The sequence below is a fragment of the Papio anubis genome, chromosome 20 (assembly GCF_008728515.1).
Source record: "Papio anubis isolate 15944 chromosome 20, Panubis1.0, whole genome shotgun sequence".
Taxonomy (NCBI): Eukaryota; Metazoa; Chordata; class Mammalia; order Primates; family Cercopithecidae; genus Papio; species Papio anubis.
In genome coordinates this window covers 19,281,723-19,304,401 of record NC_044995.1, presented here as the reverse complement: position 1 = coordinate 19,304,401, position 22,679 = coordinate 19,281,723, and the positions used below count along the sequence as shown (strand labels likewise).

The following is a 22,679-nucleotide window of genomic DNA, read 5'->3' as shown; positions in this document are numbered from 1 at the left end:
AGGGAGCTGAGATCGAGCCACAGCACTCCAGCCTGGTGACAGAGGGAGACTCCAAAGAGCTGGGATTATAGGCGTGAGCCACCGTGCCTGGCCAGGGAGTTTTTTTGTTTTTGTTTTTGTTTTAATTGCAAAGAGATGTTGAATTTTGTCAAATGCTTTTTCTGTTTCTATTGAGATGACCATATGATTTTTGTCCTTCATTCTGTTAATGTGATGTATTGCATGTATTAATTTGCATATGTTAAACCATCTTTGCTTCCCTGGGATAAATCCCACTTGATCATCATGTATATAATCTTTTTGACGTGCTATCGGATTTGGTTTGCTAGTATTTTGTTGAGGATTTTTGCATCTGTGTTTATCAGAGATCTTGGCCTGTAGTTTTCTCTTCTGTCCTTGTCTGGTTTTAGTATGAGGGTGATGCTGGCCTCACAGAATCAGTTTGGAAAAATTCCTTCCCCTTCAATTTTTTTGGATTAGTTTGAGAAATACTGGAATTTGTTCTCCCTTAAAAGTTTGGTAGAATCACATCCAAGAAGGGGATGATTGGAACCTCTAATTTTCAGGCAAACTGGACAGTTGTTGGTAATCAGGTGACTTAGTAGTTGTCATTGGCATCTGAAGAGGTGGGCAGTCTTGTGGGACTGAGCAGTTAACCTGTAAGGTCTGTGCTGACTCAGGTTAGTGTCAGACTTGAATTCAATTGTAGGACACCCAGGCAGGGAGGGTTGGAGAAGGGGTGTCAGAAAAACTCCACATATTTTGTGTTAGAAATGAAACATTCTGGAAGTATTGAGTGTTGTGAGAGTATATTTTTAAAAACCAGTTTGTTTTTCCTATGCAACTGTGTAAAAAGACATATCAAGTCTCACTCCCCCCGCCACCCCAGTCACTATAGGTTACCACTATAGGTATTGTTTCCGGTTCACATTTCCAATACTTCTTTTTTCCTATCTTTTCTTTTTTTAGTGCATATAAACAAATGCTTATATCTAATCTGATTTCCTTTTCTTTTTTTAGACAAACTATATGTTATACTGTTCTATACTTTCCATTTTTTTATATATTCTAGAATTAATGTCATTCTGTAAAGATGACTTTTTTTTTTTTCTGCTATGTGTGTACCGGCTGCATAAAACTTTATGATGTGACTGTGGTGATTTGAGCTGCTACCGTTATCAAATACTAAGCATCTATGTGGACCTTCCTCCCTCCCTGCCTCTCTCTCTCTCTCTCTCTCTCTCTCTCTTTCTTTGACGGAGTTTTGCTCCAGGCTGGAGTGCAGTGGTTCGATCTTGGCTCACTGCAACCTCTGCCTCCCAGGTTCAAGCGATTCTCCTGCCTCAGCCTCCTGAGTAGCTGGGATGACAGGCGCGTGCCACCACGCCCAACGAATTCTTTGTATTTTTAGTAGAGACGGGGTTTCATCATGTTGGCCAGGTTGGTCTTGAACTCCTGACCTCAAGTGATCCACCCATCTCGGCCTACCAAAGTGCTGGGATTACAGGCGTGAGCCACCGCGCCTGGCTGTGGATGTTTACTTCTATATTTTCCATCATCCTCCCTTGGTCTGTCTCTCTGACCACACACAAACAGTACACTGTTTTAAGTATAGAGGCTTTATCATGTACCTCATATAACCTCATGAGGTTATACGTACGTAACTTCAAGTCTACTTTCTGTCTCTATGAATACACCTATTCTAGGCACCTCATATAAGTGGATTCATACAGTATTTGTCCTTTTGGTCTGGCTTATGTCACTTCGCATAGTGTTGAAAAAGAAAAGAAACTTTTTATCTGAGGAATGCAAGCCCTCTTTACATGATCAGGCCCAGAGAGGGGTTGGGATGACACAGCTGTTGTGGTGGCTCATGCCTGTAATCCCAGCACTTTGGGAGGCCACGGTGGGAGGATTACTTGAGGCCAGGAGTTTTAGTAGACTGGGCAACATAGCTAAACCCCCTCTCTATAATTTTTTTTTTTCCAATTAGCCAGGTGTAGTGGTGCACACCGATAGTCCCAGCTACTCAGAAGGCCTAAGCGTAAGGATGCTTAACTCTGGGAGTTTGACGCTGCAGTGAGCCATGATCATACCTCTGCATTCCAGCCTGGGTGACAGAGCAAGACCTTGTCTCTTAAAAAAAAAAAAAAACAGGCTGGGTGCGGTGGCTCACATCTGTAATTCCAGCACTTTGCGAGGCCAAGGCAGGCAGATCACTTGAGGTCAGGAGTTCAAGACCAGCCTGGCCAACATGGTGAAACCCTGTCTCTACTTAAAAAAAAAAAAAAAAAATTAGCCAAGTGTGGTGGTGGTTGCCTGTAATCTCAGCTACTAGGGAGGCTGAGGCAGGAGAATCACTTGAACCCAGGAGGCAGGAGTTGCAGTGAGCCAAGATCGCACCACTGCACTCCGACTTGGGCAACAGAGGGAGACCCCGACTCAAATAAAGGAGGCTCTGGACAATCTGCTTTTTTCATTTTTCCAAGTTGGAGAAGCTGCCTGCATTCTTCAGCTCATGGGCTCCTTTCATCTTTACACCCAATAATGGCTGGTCGTGTCTTTCTCACAGCGCACAATTCCTACACTGACTTTTATGCCTTCTTCCTCATTTCAGACCCCATGTGATTACACTGGGTCTAACTGGACAATCCAGTATAATCCCCCTATGTTAAGGTCAGCTGAGTAGCAACTTTAATTCTACCTGTTAATTTAATTCCCCTTGCCATGTAACATAGTACATTCACAAGTCCCAGGAACTGGCATGTGGGTATTCTGGGGGGAGCATTATCCTGCCTACTTTAGATGTTGAGGTCATTCAAGAGGAAAATGATAGTTTTGTTAACATGTGATGTTAGAACCACTGAATTTTCATCTGGAAAATAATAACTTTGAACATTACCTCATATACACAAAAACTAACTTCAAGTGGCTGATGGGGGAGACAAAGATTCTTAGAAAGACCAGAAAGCATGAAGCACATTTTAAAGGTGAGAAATTGGATTTCATCAAAAGTAAAAACTGCTTTTTGAAAGACATCATGAAGAAACTAAGGGTTGGGCACAGTGGCTCACACCTATAATAACACAGCGAGACCCCCATCTCCACAAAACACAAGAAAGTTAGTTGGGCGTGGTGGTGCACACCTGCAGTCCCAGCTACTCAGGAGGATCTACTAAACCCAGGAGGTCAAGGCTGTGGTGAGCTGTGTTCACGCCACTGCACTCCAGACTAGGCAACAGAGCAACACCCTGTCTCAAAAAAAAAAAAGAAAAAAAAAACCCCAAAAACTGAGAAGGTAAGCCCCAGGCAGGGAGAGAATATTTGCAATTTGCAATATATATATTTGGCAAATGACTTTTACCCAAACATATAAAGAACTGTTACAACTCAATAATAAGACAACCAATTTTAAAATAATATTTATTATTATTATTATTACTATTTTTTCAGATGGAGTTTTGCTCTTGTTGCTGTGGCTGAAGTGCAACAGTGTGATCTCGGCTTACAGCAACCTCTGCCTCCCCGGTTCAAGTGATTCTCCTGCAGGGATTACAGGCATGCACCGCCACACCCGGCCAATTTTGTATTTTTTTTTTTTTTTTTTTTTTTGAGACGGAGTCTCGCTCTGTCGCCCAGGCTGGAGTGCAGTGGCCGGATCTCAGCTCACTGCAGGCTCCACCTCCTGGGTTTACGCCATTCTCCTGCCTCAGCCTCCCGAGTAGCTGGGACTACAGGCACCCGCCACCTCGCCTGGCTAAGTTTTTGTATTTTTTAGTAGAGACGGGGTTTCACCGTGTCAGCCAGGATGGTCTCGATCTCCTGACCTCGTGATCCGCCCGTCTCGGCCTCCCAAAGTGCTGGGATTACAGGCTTGAGCCACCGCGCCCGGCCCAATTTTGTATTTTTAGTAGAGACAGTGTTTCTCTAGTTTGATCAGGCTGGTCTCGAACTCCCGAACTCAGGTGATCTGCCCGCCTCAGCCTCCCAAAGTGCTGGGATTACAGGCCTAAGCCACTGAGCCCGGCCGAATATTTTCAATAGATGTCACAAAAGAAGATAAAAGAATGGCAAATAAGTATATGAAAGTATGCTAAGTTCATTGACATCAGGAAATGCAAATTAAAAACATAATTTGATACTACTGCTCATTCCTTAGAATAGCCAATAGATGCCTGATACAGGGATGGGGAGGTGGGAATCGACTTAACAATCTGGGGGGCGGAGGGCGGTGAATAAAAATATTCTGTATGCACTGGGCGCGGTGGCTCACGCTTGTAATCCCAGCACTTTGGGAGGCCGATGCGGGCGGATCATGAGGTCAGAAGTTCGAGGTCGGGAGTTCTATACCAGCCTGGCCAACACAGTGAAACCCTGTCTCTACTAAAAACACAAAAATTAGCCGGGCATGGTGGCGGACGCCTGTAATACCAGCTACTCCCAAGGCTGAGGCAGGAGAATCACTTGAACCTGGGAGGCTGAGCTTGCAGTGAGCCGAGATCGCGCCACTGCACTCTAGCCTCGGTGACAAAGCTAGACTCCAACTCAAAAAATAAAAAAAATTGAAAAATTAAATATCCAGTAACACAAAGGATAAACACTTGAGGGGATAGACACCCCATTTTACATGATATGATTCGTACGCATTGCATGCCTGTATCAAAACAATCAAAAATCTCATGTACCCCATAAATATATACACCTACTATATACCCACAGAAATTTAACTAAAAAGCTTAAAATTTTTTTTAATTTTTAAAAATGTTCTATATCCTGATTATGATGGCGGTGACAAGTATTTAAACATTCGTTGAAACTTATCAAACGTTTCACTTAAAATGAGGGCATTTTATTGTATCTAAATTATGCTTCAGTAAAGTTGATTTTTAAAAGACATGCACACAAATATAATTTACAACTCATATCATTAGCTCGTTTATGGTGTACCATTCAGTCATTCTTAGAGTATTCAAAGTTGTGCAAACATCATTATCTAATTCAAGAAGCTTTACATTACCCCAAAAAGAAACCCTTTAGCTATTACCACTCACAGTTCCCCTAATCCTGCTAGTCCTAAAAAACTCTTACTCCTTTTCCGTAGATTTGCCTATTTTAAATATTTCATATAAATGCAATCATACAGTATGTGGCTCCTCCACGGACGAAGGCAAAAATGACGATTTAAACAGTCTAGCATTCTCAGAGAGGGTTATAACGCCTAGTAGAGTGGGTCCTGGGTGCGCTCTGCATTGTGGGTCGGCTTGGGGCAGAAAGTCATTTAAGGGACCTCCTTCCACTTGCCGCAGCGCCTCACCCCTTCCGGCTCTAGACTACAGTTCCCAGAAATCCTTGCGGCTCTAACCAACTTCTGGCCCGAAGCTGGCGACCTTTTCCTGTTTCTCAAGGAACTCCCTGGGGTTGGCCGGTACCATGGAGGAAGATTGTCTTCAGGGTGCAGGGCCAGCGTCCTATGGCAGTTTCACTCTGAGCCTGTGTCTGGATCACGGAGACGCAGAGTAGCCGTTCGGAGTGGGGAGCAGGGATGTCCCGGAACTGTGCAGCAGCAGGAACCCGAAGGACCGGGCGCCATCTTCTCCGCGCGGTCCTACTCCGGACTGTATTTCCCAGAGATCCCCGCGAGTCCAAGGCAGCCGTTTCATTTGCCTGCTGGACCCTCGGCCTCAAGGGTAGGGGAAGTGCGCGGTGAGCGGCCTGGGTCTTGCGGGCTCGGCTGGGGCCCGCAGGTGCGTGCCTGGGAGTTTGAAGGGACTGACCAGGCTGGTTTGGAGTGTCGGGCATGTATGAGTTGGTCGGGCTGATGAAGGGGGTAGGGGGGAGGCGGGCGCGAGGCGTGGACTTACGTGTGTAAGTGTTACCTTATGTAACTGTGCCTTGCTGTGTGCGCGGGTGTGATTTTATATACTCGTTGTGGTTGTGTGATTGTAACAATGTAAGGCTGTGTGTGTAGGTATGACTGTGTCCCGTGTTGGGACTGTGATTGTGTGTGTCTGTGTAACTTTGCGTGACATTGTGGAGGGTATTTGTGTGGAGAGAATCTGATGATGAGGCTGTGACTGTGTGTTACTCTGAGGGGTGCGTGTGTAATTGTGTTTGTATGACTGTTAGCAGCGCTTAAGTGTACTGGATGCCTTACTGAGTGACAACGTGAGAATGTGAGAGTGTGACCATGTAACTTTATGTGGCACTGTGTCTGCGGTTGGAAAGTGCGTGTAATTGTGCCGGGGTGACGATATGTGCGTCCTAATGGTCATTGTGTTATTTTGAATGTGTGATTGTGTGTAGTGCTCAGTAGGGGTCCTGGGGGGGGGGAACTGTGACTTTGTGTGGCTCAGTAGTGAGTGTGATATTGTGACAATCTGTAGCACTCTGGTTTTGAATGGTGCTATGTTTGAGGGGTCTGTAAACATGCGAGTGTGACTGTGTATCCTCAACGTAGATGTGGGACAATGATTGTGTGACCATATATAGTGTTATTGTTTGGGTGAGGTGTGCCTGTGGAGGTGTATGTGGGTCCCCATGGTGGCTAGGTGGCTGCAGCATTGGGTATGCGGTGCTTGTGACTGTCTTTGTGACTCCAGCTCTCCCTGTGAGGTCAGGACAGATTCTCATGGAGAGGAGAGACATCACCCGTCTGATACCAAGAATGCTCAGGACATCCTACACTTCTCTGGTTTTGTTTTGTTTTAAGATGGAGTTTCGCCGTTGTTGCCCAGGCTGTAGTGCAATGGTGCAATCTCGGCTCACCGCAACCTCCATCTCCCCGGTTCAAGCAATTCTGCTTCAGCCTCCCGAGTAGCTGGGATTACAGGCATGCGTCACCACGCCCTGCTAATTTTGTGTTTTTAGTAGAGACGGGGTTTCTCTGTGTTGGTCAGGCTGGTCTCGAACTCCCCACCTCAGGTGATCCGCCTGCCTCAACCTCCCAAAGTGCTGAGATTACAGGCTTGAGCCACCGTGCCGGGCCGCCTACACTTCTCTGACCTCCCCCATCCCTTCTTCTCTTCATAGATAGTAGCTGTAGATCCAGAATGACCTCTGATCTGCTCAGTCTGAGCCACAAGAAAGGCCTGGCATCTCATGATTCCTTTCTTCTTCAGCTCTGCTGTTCTCAGAGAGTTACCCAGAGGAAGAATGACTGTTGATCAAACCAAATACAAGGTGCATTGGGTTTCCTTTTTGCTTCTCTTCTCTGGATAGTCGTGGTTAACATAGAGTCAGCAAGTGACCTGGTTCTTATAAGTTTCTATTCAAGAAAATGATGAGAAGCTTTGGAGTGGACGCAGAGAGCCCAGTAGTCTGTTACTTCTTTCTACAAAATGTTCACTTATTAATTTAGAAAATAGAACACTTTTCCCAGTGTGCTAAAGTTTTGTTTTTTTTAAACACACACACACTCCCCCCTCCTCTGTCTCACACACACCCACACAATTCCAAAGAATTTGGAAAATAGGGAGTTACAAACAGCAAAAGTAAATCTACTATCCAGAAACAACCCAGTAATATTTTGGTCTATTTCCTTCTAGTGAGTTTCCTATGCACACATACATTATTTTCAAGATTGGAATTTTATGACATTTACTGTTTCGTATCTTGTATTTTCACTAAAAATTATGTATGGTTCTTATATTTGGTTTTCTTTTCTTTCTTTTTCTTTTTCTTTTTGGTCTTGAGATGGAGTCTTGCTCTGTTGCCGAGGCTGGAGTGCAATGGCGCGATCTCAGCTCACCCAGGCTGGAGTGCAATAGCTAGATCTCAGCTCACTGCAACCCCCGCCTCCCAAGTTCAAGTGATTTCTCCCGCCTCAGCCTCCTGAGTAGCTGTGATTACAGGCACCTGCCATCATGCCTGGCTAATTTTTATATTTTTGTAGAAGCGGGGTTTCACCATGTTGGCCAGGCTATTCTTGAACTCCTGAACTCAGGTGAGACCTCCCAAAGTGCTGGGTTTACAGGTTTGAACCACTGCTCCTGGTCTATACTTGGTTTTCTTTGTTTAATCCCTTTATATTACATCATACAGAAAACTAGTTAAAATATAGACGTGTCGTTTAAGAAGTAATTATAAAGAGACCCTCTGCTCAAAAACTTGCTTCAGCACTCCAGAAGGGCCCTCCAGTCCTTCCACCAGAATAAACTTACCCTACCTCCCTCTTTAGGTAACACTTATCCTGACTTTGGTAATTGTTATTCTTGACTTTTTAAAAAAAGTTTTGTTTTGTTTTTACCACATATCTGCTTATCTCTAAGCAATATAGTTTAGTTTTACCTTTTTAACACTATATAAATGAAATTGTACTGTATAATGTTGTTTTGAGTCTTGGCTTTCTTGTAAAATATTATATTTGGGCCAGGCGCAGTGGTTCACGCTTGTAATCCCAGCACTTTGGGAGGCCAAGGTGGGCAGATCACCTGAGGTTAGGAGTTCGGGACCAGCCTGACCAACACGCAGAAACCCCGTCTCCACTAAAAATACAAAAAAATTAGCCAGTCATGGTGGCACATGCCTGTAATCCCAGCTACTCGGGAGGGTGAGGTAGGAGAATTATTTGAACCTAGGAGGCGGAGGTTGCAGTGAACTGAGATTGTACCATTGCGCTCCAGCTTGGGCAACAAGAGCAAAACTCCAACTTAAAAAATAAAAATAAAAAAATAAAATAAAATATTATGTTTGTTAGCCTCACCCTCGCTGTTATACATAGCTGCAGTTCAGACATTGGTTATTTCCTGTATGATAGGGCTGCTGTGAAAATGTTTTTACACGTATACCAGTATATATACATGCATACCTTCTTAGGATATAAGTGTATGAAGGAATTCCTGGGCCATACAGTACATTTTGCATCTTCAAATTTCCTAGATAATGCTGAACTGATCTACAGTATAGTTTTACAAATTAAATTCCTACCAACAGTTTATTAACATAATAGTAATCTTGTATTCTAACACATGGTTATTTGGTATTCTAATCTTTAATGAATCTGCTGATACCATGATATATCATGTTGTTTTAGAAGTATAACATACTGGCGGGGCGCGGTGGCTCAAGCCTGTAATCCCAGCACTTTGGGAGGCCGAGACGGGTGGATCACGAGGTCAGGAGATCGAGACCATCCTGGCTAACACGGTGAAACCCCGTCTGTACTAAAAAATACCAAAAAAACTAGCCCGGTGAGTTGGCGGGCGCCTGTAATCCCAGCTCCTCGGGAGGCTGAGGCAGGAGAATGATGTGAATCCAGGAGGTAGAGCTTGCAGGACTGAGATCCAGCCACTGCACTCCAGCCTGGGCTTACAGGAGCATAATTCGCCCCAAAAAAAATAAAAAAATAAAAATAAGTAAAAAAGAAGTATACTACATTCTGGGCCAGGCATGATGATAATCCCAGCTCTTTGGGAGGGGCTCCACTGGGTAGATCGCTTGAGCCTAGGAGTTTGAGACAAGCCCAGACAAGTATGGTGAAATCCCATCTCTACAAAAGTACAAATTCAGGCCAGGCATGGTTACATGCTGCCATGGTCCCAGGTAACTCCAGGGATAAGGTGGGAGGATTGCTTGAACCTAGGAGGCTGGAGGCTGCAGGAGCCATGATTGGACTACTGTCTTGCAGCCGGGGCAACAAAGCAAGACCCTGTCTCAAATATATATATATAAAAACATACATTCTGGAAAAAAGTACAAAATCAAAGCATATGACCTGATGACTTGCATAAAGTGAGCATATTCCCTTTAACCACCTCAAATCTGATAAGGAAATAGAACATTATTGGCATTACAGAAGCCCAAGTCTTGTCCAGTTCACTCATTCACTTCTCCCAAAGGTAACTATTATTTTGTCTTCCATGGCCATAGACTCATTTTAATTTATACTTCTGAATTTTGCTTTGGCTTCTCTTTTTTTTTTTTTTTCACTTTTTTTTTCCTACTGTCAATCCTTCCACTTGGACATGATGCTTGGCTTCTTTTACTCAATATTGTATTTTATATGTAATATGAATGTATGTCAGTAATACGTAGTATAAATATATACAATTCATCCATTAGTTATAGGTGATATAATGAATATAGTGAAATTACATTATTATTGTTGCTTAAAATTTGCTGTATGAATATAACACTTTTTTTTTTTAGCAGAGTTTCGGCTTGTTGCCTGCTGGAGTACAATGGCACCATCTCAGCTCTCACCACCACCTCTGCCTCCCGAAGTTCAAGCAATTCTCCTGCCTTAGTTTCGAGTAGCTGGGATTACACACGCCACTCACACCCAGCTAATATTTTTGTATTTTTTTTTTTTTTTTTTTTTGAGACGGAGTCTTGCTCTGTCGCCCCAGGCTGGAGGTGGCGCTGACCTCGCCACTGCAAGCTCCACCTCCTGGGTTCACGCCATTCTTCCCGCTTCCTCAGCCTCCTGCAGTTGACTACAGGCGCCCGCCACCACGCCCGGCTGGTTTTTTGTATTTTTAGTAGAGACGGGGTTTCACCATGTTAGCCAGGATGGTCTCGATCTCCTGACCTCGTGATCCACCCGCCTCGGCCTCCCAAAGTGCTGGGATTACAGGCTTGAGCCACCGCGCCCGGCCTATTTTTGTATTTTTAATACAAACAGGGTTTCACCATGTTAGCCAGGCTAGTCTCAAACTCCTGACCTCAGGTGATCCACCTGCCTCGGCCTCCCAGAGTGCTGGGATTACAGGCATGAGCCACCGTGCCCGCCCGAATATAACACATTTTACTTATCCATTCCATTATTGATTGGCATTTGATTTCATATTGAGGCTACTATGAAAAATGCTGCCGGGAACATTCTTGTACGTGTCTTTTGGTGCACATATGAATGCATTTCTCTTGGGTGTATTTCTAGGAGAGAAATTGCTGGGTCATAGGTTATGTATATATGTTCAACTTTAGTAGATACTGACAGTTTTCTGAAATAGTGGTATCAATCTGTATTACAAACTGCAGTGTAGACTTTATGACAAGAATATATTTTACAACAAGAAGCTTTACTAGAGATAAAGAGGAATAGTTTATAATAAAAAGATCAATTCATCAGTAAGATGTAACAGTTCTGAATTTATATGCCTTCATAAAATGGCTTCAAATATATTTGACATAACTAAAAGAAGTAGTAGATAAATCACAATCTTAGTGGAGAGTTTTTAGCACTCTTCTCAATAGCTGATAGAACAAGTGACAAACCCAATAAAGCTATATGGTATTTGAACAGTGTGATTGACAAGCTTGACCTGATTGATATGTATAGAACAGTGTACCTTACAACTACATAATATACATGCTTTTCAAATGAATATGAAACGTTTATCCAAATTGATCATATGCTGGACCACAAAGGGAGTCTCAATAAATTGCAAAGGAATGAAATAATACTGTAACTTTCCTGACCAGAGTAGGTTAAGCTAGAAGTCAATAACAAGAAGATAATTAGAAATATCCCAGCTAGGTGTGGTGACTTATGCCTGTAATCCCAGCACTTTGGGAGACCAAGGCAGGAGGATTGCTTGATCCCCGAAATTTGAGACCACCCTGGGCAATATAGCAAGACCCCATTTCTAAATTAAAAAAACACAAAGAGATATCCCAATGTTTGGGATTTAAGCAATGTATTTATAAATAACTGGTGACTAAAAGAATAAATAAATTGCAGTAGATGTTTAAAATATTTTAAACAGTGATAATGAAAAATAACATCAAAATTATGTTTCTAAAGCTGAATATGAGGAAAATATATAGCTGCAAATGCATATGTTAGAAAAAAATGAATGTTGGCTGGGCGCCGTGGCTCACGCCTGTAATCCCAGCACTTTGGGAAGCCGAGGCGGGTGGATCACGAGGTCAGGAGTTCAAGACCAGCCTGGCCAATATGGTGAAACCCCATCTCTACTAAAAATGCAAAAAAAATCAGCCGGGTATGGTGGCAGGTGCCTATAATCCCGTCTGCTTGAGAGGCTGAGGCAGAGAATTGCTTGAACCCGGGAGGCGGAGGTTGCAGTGAGCCAAGATCACGCCACTGCACTCCAGCCTGGGCGACACACACAAAAAAAGAAAAATAAATAAATGAATGTTGAAAAATTAATGATCTGTGTATTCATCTCAAGAAGCTAAGGAAAAGTTTGGTAAGTTAAATCCCCAAAATTAAAATCTAGGAAATAATAAGAATAAAAGCCCAAATATAAAATTTTTAGTATATTTTCTATTGCATATATTTTGGTATACATGTTTTGATGTACATAACGAACATATATTGAAATACGAAATGAATGTACAATGAAGAAAATTAACAAAGGCAAAAGCTTAGTTTTGGGAATTAATGAAATTAATAAATCTCTAACAAAACAAAATATGAGGTAACATAAAAATTGCCCATATCTGATAATAGGAAAATTAAACCAACAACAGACTTAATTTAAAGACTGAGGGCTCAATTAATTAGCGTTTGGTACCTGGGACTTGGTTCCACAAAATAAGCTCATTGGAATCTGAGCCACTAATCATTTTACCGGGTCCCTTTTTATACTTCATCGAACATGTAAATTTTTCTGGTTTTTTGTTTTTTTCTTTTCTTTAGAGATGGGTCTCTCACTCTCTTACCCAGGCTGGAGTGCAGTGGCGCAGTCACAGCTTACTGCAAACTTGGCCTCCCGGGCTCCAGTGATTCTCCCACCACAGCCTCCCAGGTAGCTGGGACTACAGACAACATGCCATCATACCTGGCTTGCTTTTTTCTTTTAGTGATTTTGTTTGCATTTTAATTGTGGTATAAAACATGATATAAAGTTTACCATCTTGATCTTTTTTTTTTTGAGATGGAGCCTCACTCTGTCACCCAGGCTGGAGTGCAGTGGCATGATCGCAGCTCACTGCAACCTCTGCCTCCCGGGTTCAAGCTATTCTCTTGCCTCAGCCTCCTGAGTAGCTGGGATTACAGGTGCGTGCCACCACGCCTGGCTAATTTGTATTTTTAGTAGAGACGGGATTTTACCATGTTGGTCAGGCTGGTCTTGAACTCTTGACCTCATAATCGCCTGCCTTGGCCTCCCAAAGTGCTGGGATTATAGGCATGAGCCACTATGCCCAGCCATCTTAATTTTTTTTTTTTTTTTGAGATGGAATTTTGCTCTTGTTGCCTAGGCTGGAGTGCAATGGTGCAATCTCGGCTCACTGCAGTCTACCCCCCAGGTTCAAGTGATCTCCTGCCTCAGCCTCCCAAGTAGCTGGGATTACAGGCCTGTGCCACCAAGCCCAGGTAATTTTGTATTTTTAGTAGAGACGGGGTTTCTCCATGTTGGTCAGGCTGGTCCCAAACTCCTGACCTCAGGTGATCCACCCGCTTTGGCCTCCCAAAGTGCTGGGATTACAGGTGTGAACCACCACACCAAGCTAGTCATTTTTAAATGTACATTCCAGTGTTAAGTATGTTCGTATTGTTGTACAACAGATCTTTAGAACTTTTTCATCTTGCAAACTGAATTATAACTATTAAGCTACAATGTCCCATTTCCCTCTTTCCCCAGCCCCTGGCAGCCACCGTTCTACTTTCTGTTTCTATGAGTTTGACTACCGTAGATACCTCTGTAAGTGGAATCATATATAATAGTATTTGTCTTTTTGTGACTGGCTTCTTTCTAATCACAATACCTCAAGATAGAAAGAGGATTCACTGCAGTTAGTCAGTAGACACACACAATAATCCAAGTAGTAATGGGATACAATATAATAATGAATTAGTTAAATGCTTTGATAAATTACCTTGATGTGTTATTTTTTATTATCATTCAGTTTACATTTTTTTTTTTTTTTTTTTTGAGATGGAGTCTCACTCTCTCTCCCAGTCTGGAATGCAGTGGTGCGATCTCAGCTTGCTGCAAACTCCGCCTCCCAGGTTCACATCATTCTCCTGCCTCAGCCTCTCGAGTAGCTGGGACTACAGGCGACCACCACACCACCAGCTAATTTTTTGTATTTTTAGTACAGATAGGGTCTCGATCTCCTTGACCTTGTGATCCACCTGCCTCGGCCTCCCAAAGTGCTGTGATTACAGGCGTGAGCCACCACACCCAGCCAATTTTTTTTTTTTTGCAAAGGAGTCTTGCTCTCTCACCAGGGTGGAGTGCAATGGCACGATCTCAGCTCACTGCAGCCTCTGCCTTCTGGGTTAAAGTGATTCTCCTGCCTCAGCCTCCCAAGTAGCTGGGACTACAGATGCTCACCACCACGCCCAGCTAATTTGTTTTTTTTGTATTTTAGTAGAGATGGGGTTTCACCATGTTGGCCAGGATGGTCTCGATCCCCTGACCTGATAAAATATTTTTAACTTCCATTGCAATTTATTCTTTGAGCCACCAGTTATTTTAAATACATTGCTTAAATCCCTGACTTAGCCTAATATCCTCAGGGTTCAAACATGTAGCATGTGACAGGACTTACTTTTTTGTTGTTATTTGTTTTAATATGCTTTATTTTTTAGGGTGCTTCTAGGTTCACAGTAAAATTGAGCAGAAGGTACAGCGATTTCCCATATGCCTCTTTCACCCACTCATGTATGGTCTCCCCCATCATCAACATTCCCCATCAGAGGGTACATTTATTACAACTCATGGACCCATGTGGACACATCATTATCACTGAGTCTATAGTTTACATTAGGGTTCACTCCTGGTGTTATACATCCATGGGTTTGGACAAATGTATAAAGACATGTATCTCCATTATGATGTCATGCATATGAATTCCATTGCTCTAAAAGGCCTCTGCCCTGACTGATCCTCCCTCTCTGTCAGCTCCTAATCTTTTTTTTTTTTTTTTTTTTTTTGAGACGGAGTCTCGCTCTGTCGCCCAGGCTGGAGTGCAGTGGCCGGATCTCAGCTCACTGCAAGCTCCGCCTCCCGGGTTCCTGCCATTCTCCTGCCTCAGCCTCCCGAGTAGCTGGGACTACAGGCGCACACAACCGCGCCCGGCTAATTTTTTGTATTTTTAGTAGAGACGAGGTTTCACCGTGGTCTCGATCTCCTGACCTTGTGATCCGCCCGCCTCGGCCTCCCAAAGTGCTGGGATTACAGGCGTGAGCCACCGCGCCCGGCCAGCTCCTAATCTTTTTATTGTCTCCATAGTTTTGCCTTTTCCAGAATGTTGTAATCATACAGTATGTAGTCTTTTGAATTGGCTTCTTTCACTTAGTATTGTGCATTTAAGTTTCCTAAGCTGTTGATCATGAGACTGAGTCTCTTTTTATACTTCATCAGACGTGTAAGTTTCTATTTTTAATATAGATTTTAATTTTTGTAAGTCAGTTCATTTATTGGACAAGATATGTGCTTTAAATTTTTGCATGGTCTGCAGTTTCACTACAGCTCATCCCCCTGTTATTAAGATACATTGACCTGGGCTAGTAGTATTTTAAAATCTTATTTATTTATTCTTTTTTTGAGATGTAGTCTTGCTCTGTTGCCAGGCTGGAGTGTAGTGGCATGATCTCGGCGCACTGCAACCTCGGCCTCCTGATTCTCCTACCTCAGCCTCCCAAGTAGCTGGGATTACAGGCACCCACCACCACACCCAGCTAATTTTTGTATTTTTAGTAGAGGCAGAGTTTCACCACGTTGGCCAGGATGGTCTTGACCTGTTGACGTCGTGATCTGCCCTCCTCAGCCTCCCAAAGTGCTGGGATTACAGGCATGAGCCGCTGTACCCAGCCAGGCATTTTTAAAAAACTTAAATCTCCCTTATTAATATCACTATGTAATTATTAGGGGTTTAATATTGTTAAGAGAATGTTTACTTCCTAGGTGATAATAGGTTGAGTATGTCTAGGGTCCAGCCCTACAGGGCCTGTGGGTTTTTCTCTTTGTGTGTGGAGACAAGAGATTGTAGAACTAAAGACACAAGACAAAGAGAACAAAAGACAGCTGAGCCTGGGGGACAGCTACCACCAAGACACGGAGACTGGTAGTGGCCCCGAATGCCTGGTCGCGCTGTTATTTATTGTGTATAAGGCAAAGGGGCAGGGTATGGAGTGAGAGTCATCTCCAATGATAGGTAAGGTCACGCGAGTCATGTGTCCACCGGACGGGGGGCCCTTCCCTATTTGGTCGCCGAGGCAGAGAGAGAGAGGGGACAGTTTACATCATTACTTTTTTTAATGTATTTTAAAGACTTTAGTACTTTTACCAATTTTGTTACTGTTATTTAGAGGGCGGAGCCAGGTGTACAGGGCAGAACATGAAAGCAGACCATGGGCGTGACTGCTGAAGCACAGCATCACAGGGAGACGGTTAGGCCTCTGGATGGCTGTGGGCGGGCCTGACTGATGTCAGGCCTTTTACGAGAGGTGGTGGAGCAGAGTGTGTTTTAACTCCTCCGGAGAAAGGGGGACTCGTTTTCCCAGTCTGTTAAGTAATGGGTGCCTACCCAGGCACTGGTGCTGCCGCTAGACCAAGAAGCCCTCTAGTGGCCCTGTCTGGGCATAACAGAGGGCTCACGTTTTTGTTTGGGCCATTTTTTACCGTGTCCCTTTAGTTTTTACCTCTGTACCGTGTTCCTTTAGTTTCTATCTCTGTATGACCTGGGTTTTTATAGGTTATAATTGTAGCGCAAAGATTATTATTGGAATAAAGAGTAATGCTACAAACTAATGATTAATAATATTTATATATAATTATAATTTATTTTTGGTACAACTATTTTTATTCTATATATTTTGTGTATTATACTAAAACAGCTTGTACCCTAGGTCTCTTGCCTTAACACCTGGTTGGCTTGGCGCCCACAGTATGCCATAAGCTTTAAGCTCTCTTTTGGAACATTTGGCTAATTTGTTATTTTATTGTATCCCATTTCTATCCTTGGTTTTGTGTATGTGTACTAACTGCAGTGAATCTCCTATCTTGGGATATTGTGTGAGGCCACTGTTGTGATGGGTCCTCTGACTTTGGTACAGTTTTTCCTTTTTCTGGGACTAACTGGCTTTTTCAAACTTCCTGAGTTTATTCTTTTTATCTTGTATAGATGGAAACAAGCCGCTAATACTGGAACTATAAAAAACAGGATGAGAAGCCGGGCGCGGTGGCTCAAGCCTGTAATCCCAGCACTTTGGGAGGCTGAGACGGGCGGATCACAAGGTCAGGAGATCGAGACTATCCTGGCTAACACGGTGAAACCCCGTCTCTACTAAAAAATACAAAAAACTAGCCGGGCGAGGTGGCGGGCGCCTGTGGTCCCAGCTACTCCGGAGGCTGAGGCAGGAGAATGGCGTAAACCCGGGAGGCGGAGCTTGCAGTGAGCTGAGATCCGGCCACTGCACTCCAGCCTGGGCGACAGAGCCAGACTCAGTCTCAAAAAAAAAAAAAAAAACAGGATGAGAAAAAAACACATATATAATCACTCTCTAATTATTGTACGTAAAAAAAAAACACTTTTATCCACCTACCTTTTTTGTGTACTTTAAAACAATTTTTTTCTTACATGTTATTGTAGACTTAGAGCATTTCACAGCTATTTCAATTGACTGATATCTGTTAAAGACTATCATAGTCTGGTGGAGTGGCAGAAGTATTCTGTTTATTGTTGTGCAAGTTTTCATTCGTTGGCTAATGGGATCACCTTTCAGGAGACTCTTAAAAGGAGTCCTTTGAGCACAGATATTTTTAAAAACAGCCTCACCTTTTGGCAACAGCAAAAGATTGAATTTCTTTTCTTTTTTTTTTTTTGAGACAGAGTTTCGTTCTTGTTGCCCAGGCTGGAGTGCAGTGGCACAATCTCGGCTCATTGCAACCTCCAAGCAATTCTCCTGCCTCAGCCTCCCAAGTAGCTGGGATAACAGGCATGTGCCACCATGCCTGGCTAATTTTTTTTTTTTTTTTTAAGTAGAAACAGGTTTCTCCATGTTGGTCAGGCTGGTCTTTAACTCCTGACTCAGGTGATCCACCTGCCTCAGCCTCCCAAACTGCTGAGATTACGGGTGTGAGCCACTGGGCCCAGCCTTTTTTTTTTTTTTTTTGAGTCAGAGTCTCACCCTGTCACCCAAGTTGGAGTGCAATGGCACAATCTCGGCTCACTGCAACCTCTGCCTCCCGGGTTCAAGGGATTCTTGTGCCTCAGCCTTCCAAGTAGCTGGTATTACAAGCATATATATATTTAAATAAAACAGAGCTAGAAAACTTAGTACCCCCTGCATCCCTTTGTGTTTAGGGGTGGATGCGGGTGTTGTGTGTGTGAATGTGGTGAGGGAAGTTGACTTTTTTAGGGTTGAGAAACAAAAAGACTTGATTAGGGAAGTCTTTGGTCTTTCTGATCTGAGTGCACTGTGTTCCTGGCCAAAAGGCACCATTTGTATGAGTCTAGTTTGGGGACCTGAGGGCTGCAAAGGAGGTCATGGTAGCTCAGTCTTGGGTCATAGTAGGTCAGTAGCTCAGGGCAGGCCATAGTAGCTCAATCGTGGGTTCAGAGCAACATCACTGAGGTGGGACAAGGTCTGGCCCGAATCCCTTGGCTAAGGCAGGAACTTAGGTTGTTTGCATGAGGGAGAATGAATCTGGGTCCTTGTCTTCCCTTGGATCCAGTTACCCAGGATCCATCTTGCTGCAGCTAAAGCCTGGGGTTTGTAGGGTTAAGGAAGGAGTAGAATTTGTTCCATATTCCCACTAACTAGAGTTATATCTTAAGACCAAGAAGTATGGAGGTAGTTTTATCTGGCCTCTGGTGTGATTTCTAGAGGGTTTTACTTCCCCAGTCACGCAATCTCAGAACACTATCCTTTTTCAGGAGAATAGCCTCAAGGAAGACTAACCGTCTGCAGTACTGGAAGCCATGGCTGAGGTGAGTTGATGCTTTTTCTTGCCTTCCTGACATTTGGTTTCTTTTTTTTTTTTTTTTTTTTTTTTTTGAGACGGAGTCTCGCTCTGTCACCCAGGCTGGAGTACAGTGGCCGGATCTCAGCTCACTGCAAGCTCTGTCTCCCAGGTTTATGCCATTCTCCTGCCTCAGCCTCCCGAGTAGCTGGGACTACAGGCGCCCGCCACCTCGCCCGGCTAGTTTTTTTGTATTTTTAGTAGAGACGGGGTTTCACCGTGTTAGCCAGGATGGTCTCGATCTCCTGACCTCGTGATCCGCCCGTCTCGGCCTCCCAAAGTGCTGGGATTACAGGCTTGAGCCACCGCGCCCGGCTGGTTTCTTTTTTTAAAAAAAGACATGAGCAATTGCTTTCCTTATCCTGACATTTCTGGCTAACAGAGTTCCCCTTCAGAATCCTGATCCCCATTTCTTCTTAGCTAGATAATTCTATACCATGTCTAAGTATCCCTTTTATTTTTATAAATCAACCAGCATTAATATTTTCATTCCGTAAATACCTATGCATCTTTTTTTTCAACTCTTTCCCAAGGACTGTGATAGGGGATGAAGTATCTCAAGGAAGCAAGAATAGATTCGTAAAATGAACTTACCCTGTCTGGACCATTATTTGATGAGTTGAAGGTGTGAGTTACTTAGATGGGAATATAGAAAAGCTAAGATTATCTGTACAGAGTAGCATTCTCCAGTAAGATAGGATGAAATGTGGTGCTGGTAGTTCCAAATGTTGGATTGTTGCAAAATCTGGTTTAGGCAGCTTTGGGGATCATGGGGTTGGTGGCTGATACAGATCTCTGCAACTCTGTAAGAACATCCTGGAGAGAAGTCCAATTTTAGGTTGACGAGGAAGTTTGGATTGTAAGGAATTTCTGTGAATCATCAAGTTTTCTTTATCTCAGAATTAAGGATAGTGATAATGGATGTTTACAATGGTTCAGCCAATGCATTCAGCCAATGCATTCAGCCAATGCATAAGTCATTTAGATCACACCATCAGAGCACAGAATAACCTTTTAAGTCTTATCCAGTAATATCTATATTGTAGAAAATTCTACCACCAGAAAAATAATTATTAAAGAATTTGTAAAAGGCCAGGCGCGGTGGCTCACGCCTGTAATCTCAGCACTTTGGGAAGTGGAGGCGGGCAGATCACCTGAGGTCAGGAGTTAGAGACTAGGCTGGCCAACATGGTGAAACCCCATCTCTACTAAAAACACAAAAAATAAGCCAGGCATGGTGGCACATTCCTGTAGTCCCAGCTACTCAGGAGGCTGAGGCAGGAGAATCCCTGAACCTGGGAGGCAGAGATTGTAGTGAGCCAAGATCACGCCACTGTACTCCAGCCTGGGCGACATCTCAAAAAAATAAAAATAAAATAACTTTACATATATCTTTTTTGTAGCTTTGATTGATGCTCTAAGATCACATGGGGGTAGTTTAGAATGTATTAGATGAAGGATAGCTTTGGACATAACACAGACCAAGAGTTGAGAACTTTTGCGTCAGGCACAAGCAAACTGATTATAGTTGTGTTATACCAGGTCATGTAGCTGCTGTGTAACGTGACCATAAATAGTCTTCCTGCATAGGACAAGCAAAAGGGGATGATTCATCAATGGGACAGAGATTTAAGACATTCCCTGACTACCCCTTGCATTGTTAGGTGAGGTCTTTTAGCAGAATCATGAAGACCTTTTTTCTCCCTTAATAAGGGAGAAAAATTGATGGCCTGAGAAATTTTTCTCTGCTTTTCAATTTTATGAATTTTTTCAGAAGTTGTAACATTATTATTACTGACTTTTTACTTATTTGATAAACATTAACTATTTTCGTTTTGGTCAGATAAATTATTGACAAAACTAATTAGTATTTTTTGTATAAGTAAGACATTTTCCTTTTTTCCTCAAAAATTTTTTTTTCTTTTTCTTTTCTTTTTTTTGAGACGAAGTCTAGCTCTGTTGCCCAGGCTGGAGCAGTGGCACAATCTCAGCTCACTGCAGCCTCCACCTCCCAGGTTCAAGCAATTCTCTGCCTCAGCCTCCCGAGTAGCTGGAATTACAGGCGTCCGCCACCATGCCCAGCTAATTTTTTTGTAGTTTGAGTAGAGATGGGGTTTCATCATGTTGGCCAGACTGGTCTTGAACTCCTGACCTCATGATCCACCTGCCTTGGCTTCCCAAAGTGCTGGGATTACAGGCCTGCCACTCCGCCCGGCTAAGTTTTTTGTATTTTTAGTAGAGACGAGGTTTCACCATGTTAGCCAGTATGGTCTTGATCTCCTGACCTCATGATCCGCCCGCCTCAGCCTCCCAAAGTGCTGGGATTACACCGCTTCATTTTGTTTGATATAGAGTCTCGCTCTCTTGCCCAGGCTGGAGTGCAGTGGTGCAATCTTGGATAACTGAAACCTCCGTCTCCCAGGTTCAAGCAATTCTCCTGTCTCAGACTTCTGAGTAGCTGGGACTACAGGCTCACGCCACCATGCCTGGCTAATTTTTGTATTTTTAGTTGAGACGGGGTTTCACCATGTTGGTCAAACTGGTCTCGAACTCCTGACCTCGTGATCCCCCCGTGTTGACCTCCGAAAGTGCTGGGATTATAAGCGTGGGCCACCGCGCCTGGCCTGGGATTTTTTAATCCCATGGGAAATGTCTTAATAGGGGTTTGGCATATCTTTGTTCCAATTTCTACATTGAGGAGGGGAAGACGCTTTCTTTTTATTAAAGAAAATACACGTCTATTTTGTTATTATTTTATTTTATTTATTTATTTTTTTGAGATGGAGTTTCATTTTTGTCGCCCAGGCTGGAGTGCAGTGGTGCGATCTCTGCTCACCACAACCTCTGCCTCCCAGGTTCAAGCGATTCTCCTACCTCAGCCTCCCAAGTAGCTGGGATTACAGGCATGCGCCACCATGCCCGGCTAATTGTGTATTTTTAGTAAAGACGGGGTTTCTCCATGTTGGTCAGGCTGGTCTCAAACTCCCGACCTCAGGTGATCCGCCCACCTCGGCCTCCCAAAGTGCTGGGATTAGAGGCGTGAGCCACTGCGCCCGGCCCACATCTATTTTATTAAATAGATGCCTCAAGCATTAGTTGCTAATGAAACAAAAATACAAATAAAACGTCTAGGCCGGGCGCGGTGGCTCAAGCCTGTAATCCCAGCACTTTGGGAGGCTGAGATGGGCGGATCGCGAGGTCAGGAGATCGAGACCATCTTGGCTAACACGGTGAAACCCCATCTCTACTAAAAAATACAAAAAAACTAGCCGGGCGAGGTGGCGGGTGCCTGTAGTCCCAGCTACTTGGGAGGCTGAGGCAGGAAAATGGCGTACACCCGGGAGGCGGAGCTTGCAGTGCGCTGAGATCCGGCCACTGCACTCCAGCCTGGGCGACAGAGCGAGACTCCGTCTCAAAAAAAAAAAAAAAAAATCTAAATACCCAAATACCACATTTTCTCTAGATTTCCCCCAACATGTGCCTCATCTCCCTGTACTTTTACATATCTCTAGTATCTTTATTTTATTAGTTTTGCAATGTCATTGTCAAGATAGCATTATTTAATGTGGCTTAAGATAACTTTTGTAAGATTTTCAAACCCTAAATTTATAAATCCTATTACAAAAAAAATTATAATAATTTGATATGCGAGTTGTAACAGTGTTGGCCAGTGGGAGTGTCTTCAAGGTGGCCTCTAGTCTTATCAGCATGATCCTAACAGTTTTTGGTTGCTTTCTTGCTTTTTGGTATAACAAGACGTTCAGACTCATCCTGTGCATTTTGTAAAATTTGCTCTTGTGG

The 22,679-nt window shown here is 43.5% G+C and overlaps 1 protein-coding gene across 11 annotated transcripts in view; it reads left to right on the top strand.

Annotated features, from left to right (window-relative positions):
* The first annotated feature begins 4,754 nt into the window (after nucleotides 1-4,754).
* The window catches only part of ZNF383 (zinc finger protein 383), a 31,529-nt gene continuing 13,604 nt past the window's right edge, over nucleotides 4,755-22,679 (top strand). The window contains exons 1-4 of one of the 11 annotated variants that reach the window (XM_021930351.2): nucleotides 4,755-5,744; nucleotides 7,030-7,179; nucleotides 13,548-13,607; nucleotides 18,793-18,846. In XM_021930351.2, the coding sequence (XP_021786043.1) occupies nucleotides 18,838-18,846 (9 nt within the window). In that variant the 5' untranslated portion in view covers nucleotides 4,755-5,744; nucleotides 7,030-7,179; nucleotides 13,548-13,607; nucleotides 18,793-18,837. Of the gene's footprint in view, nucleotides 5,745-5,840; nucleotides 5,866-7,029; nucleotides 7,180-13,547; nucleotides 13,608-18,792; nucleotides 18,847-22,679 lie in introns of those variants that run through there. The other 10 variants (XM_003915429.5, XM_009194295.4, XM_003915427.5 and 7 more) reach the window with 10 other exon arrangements.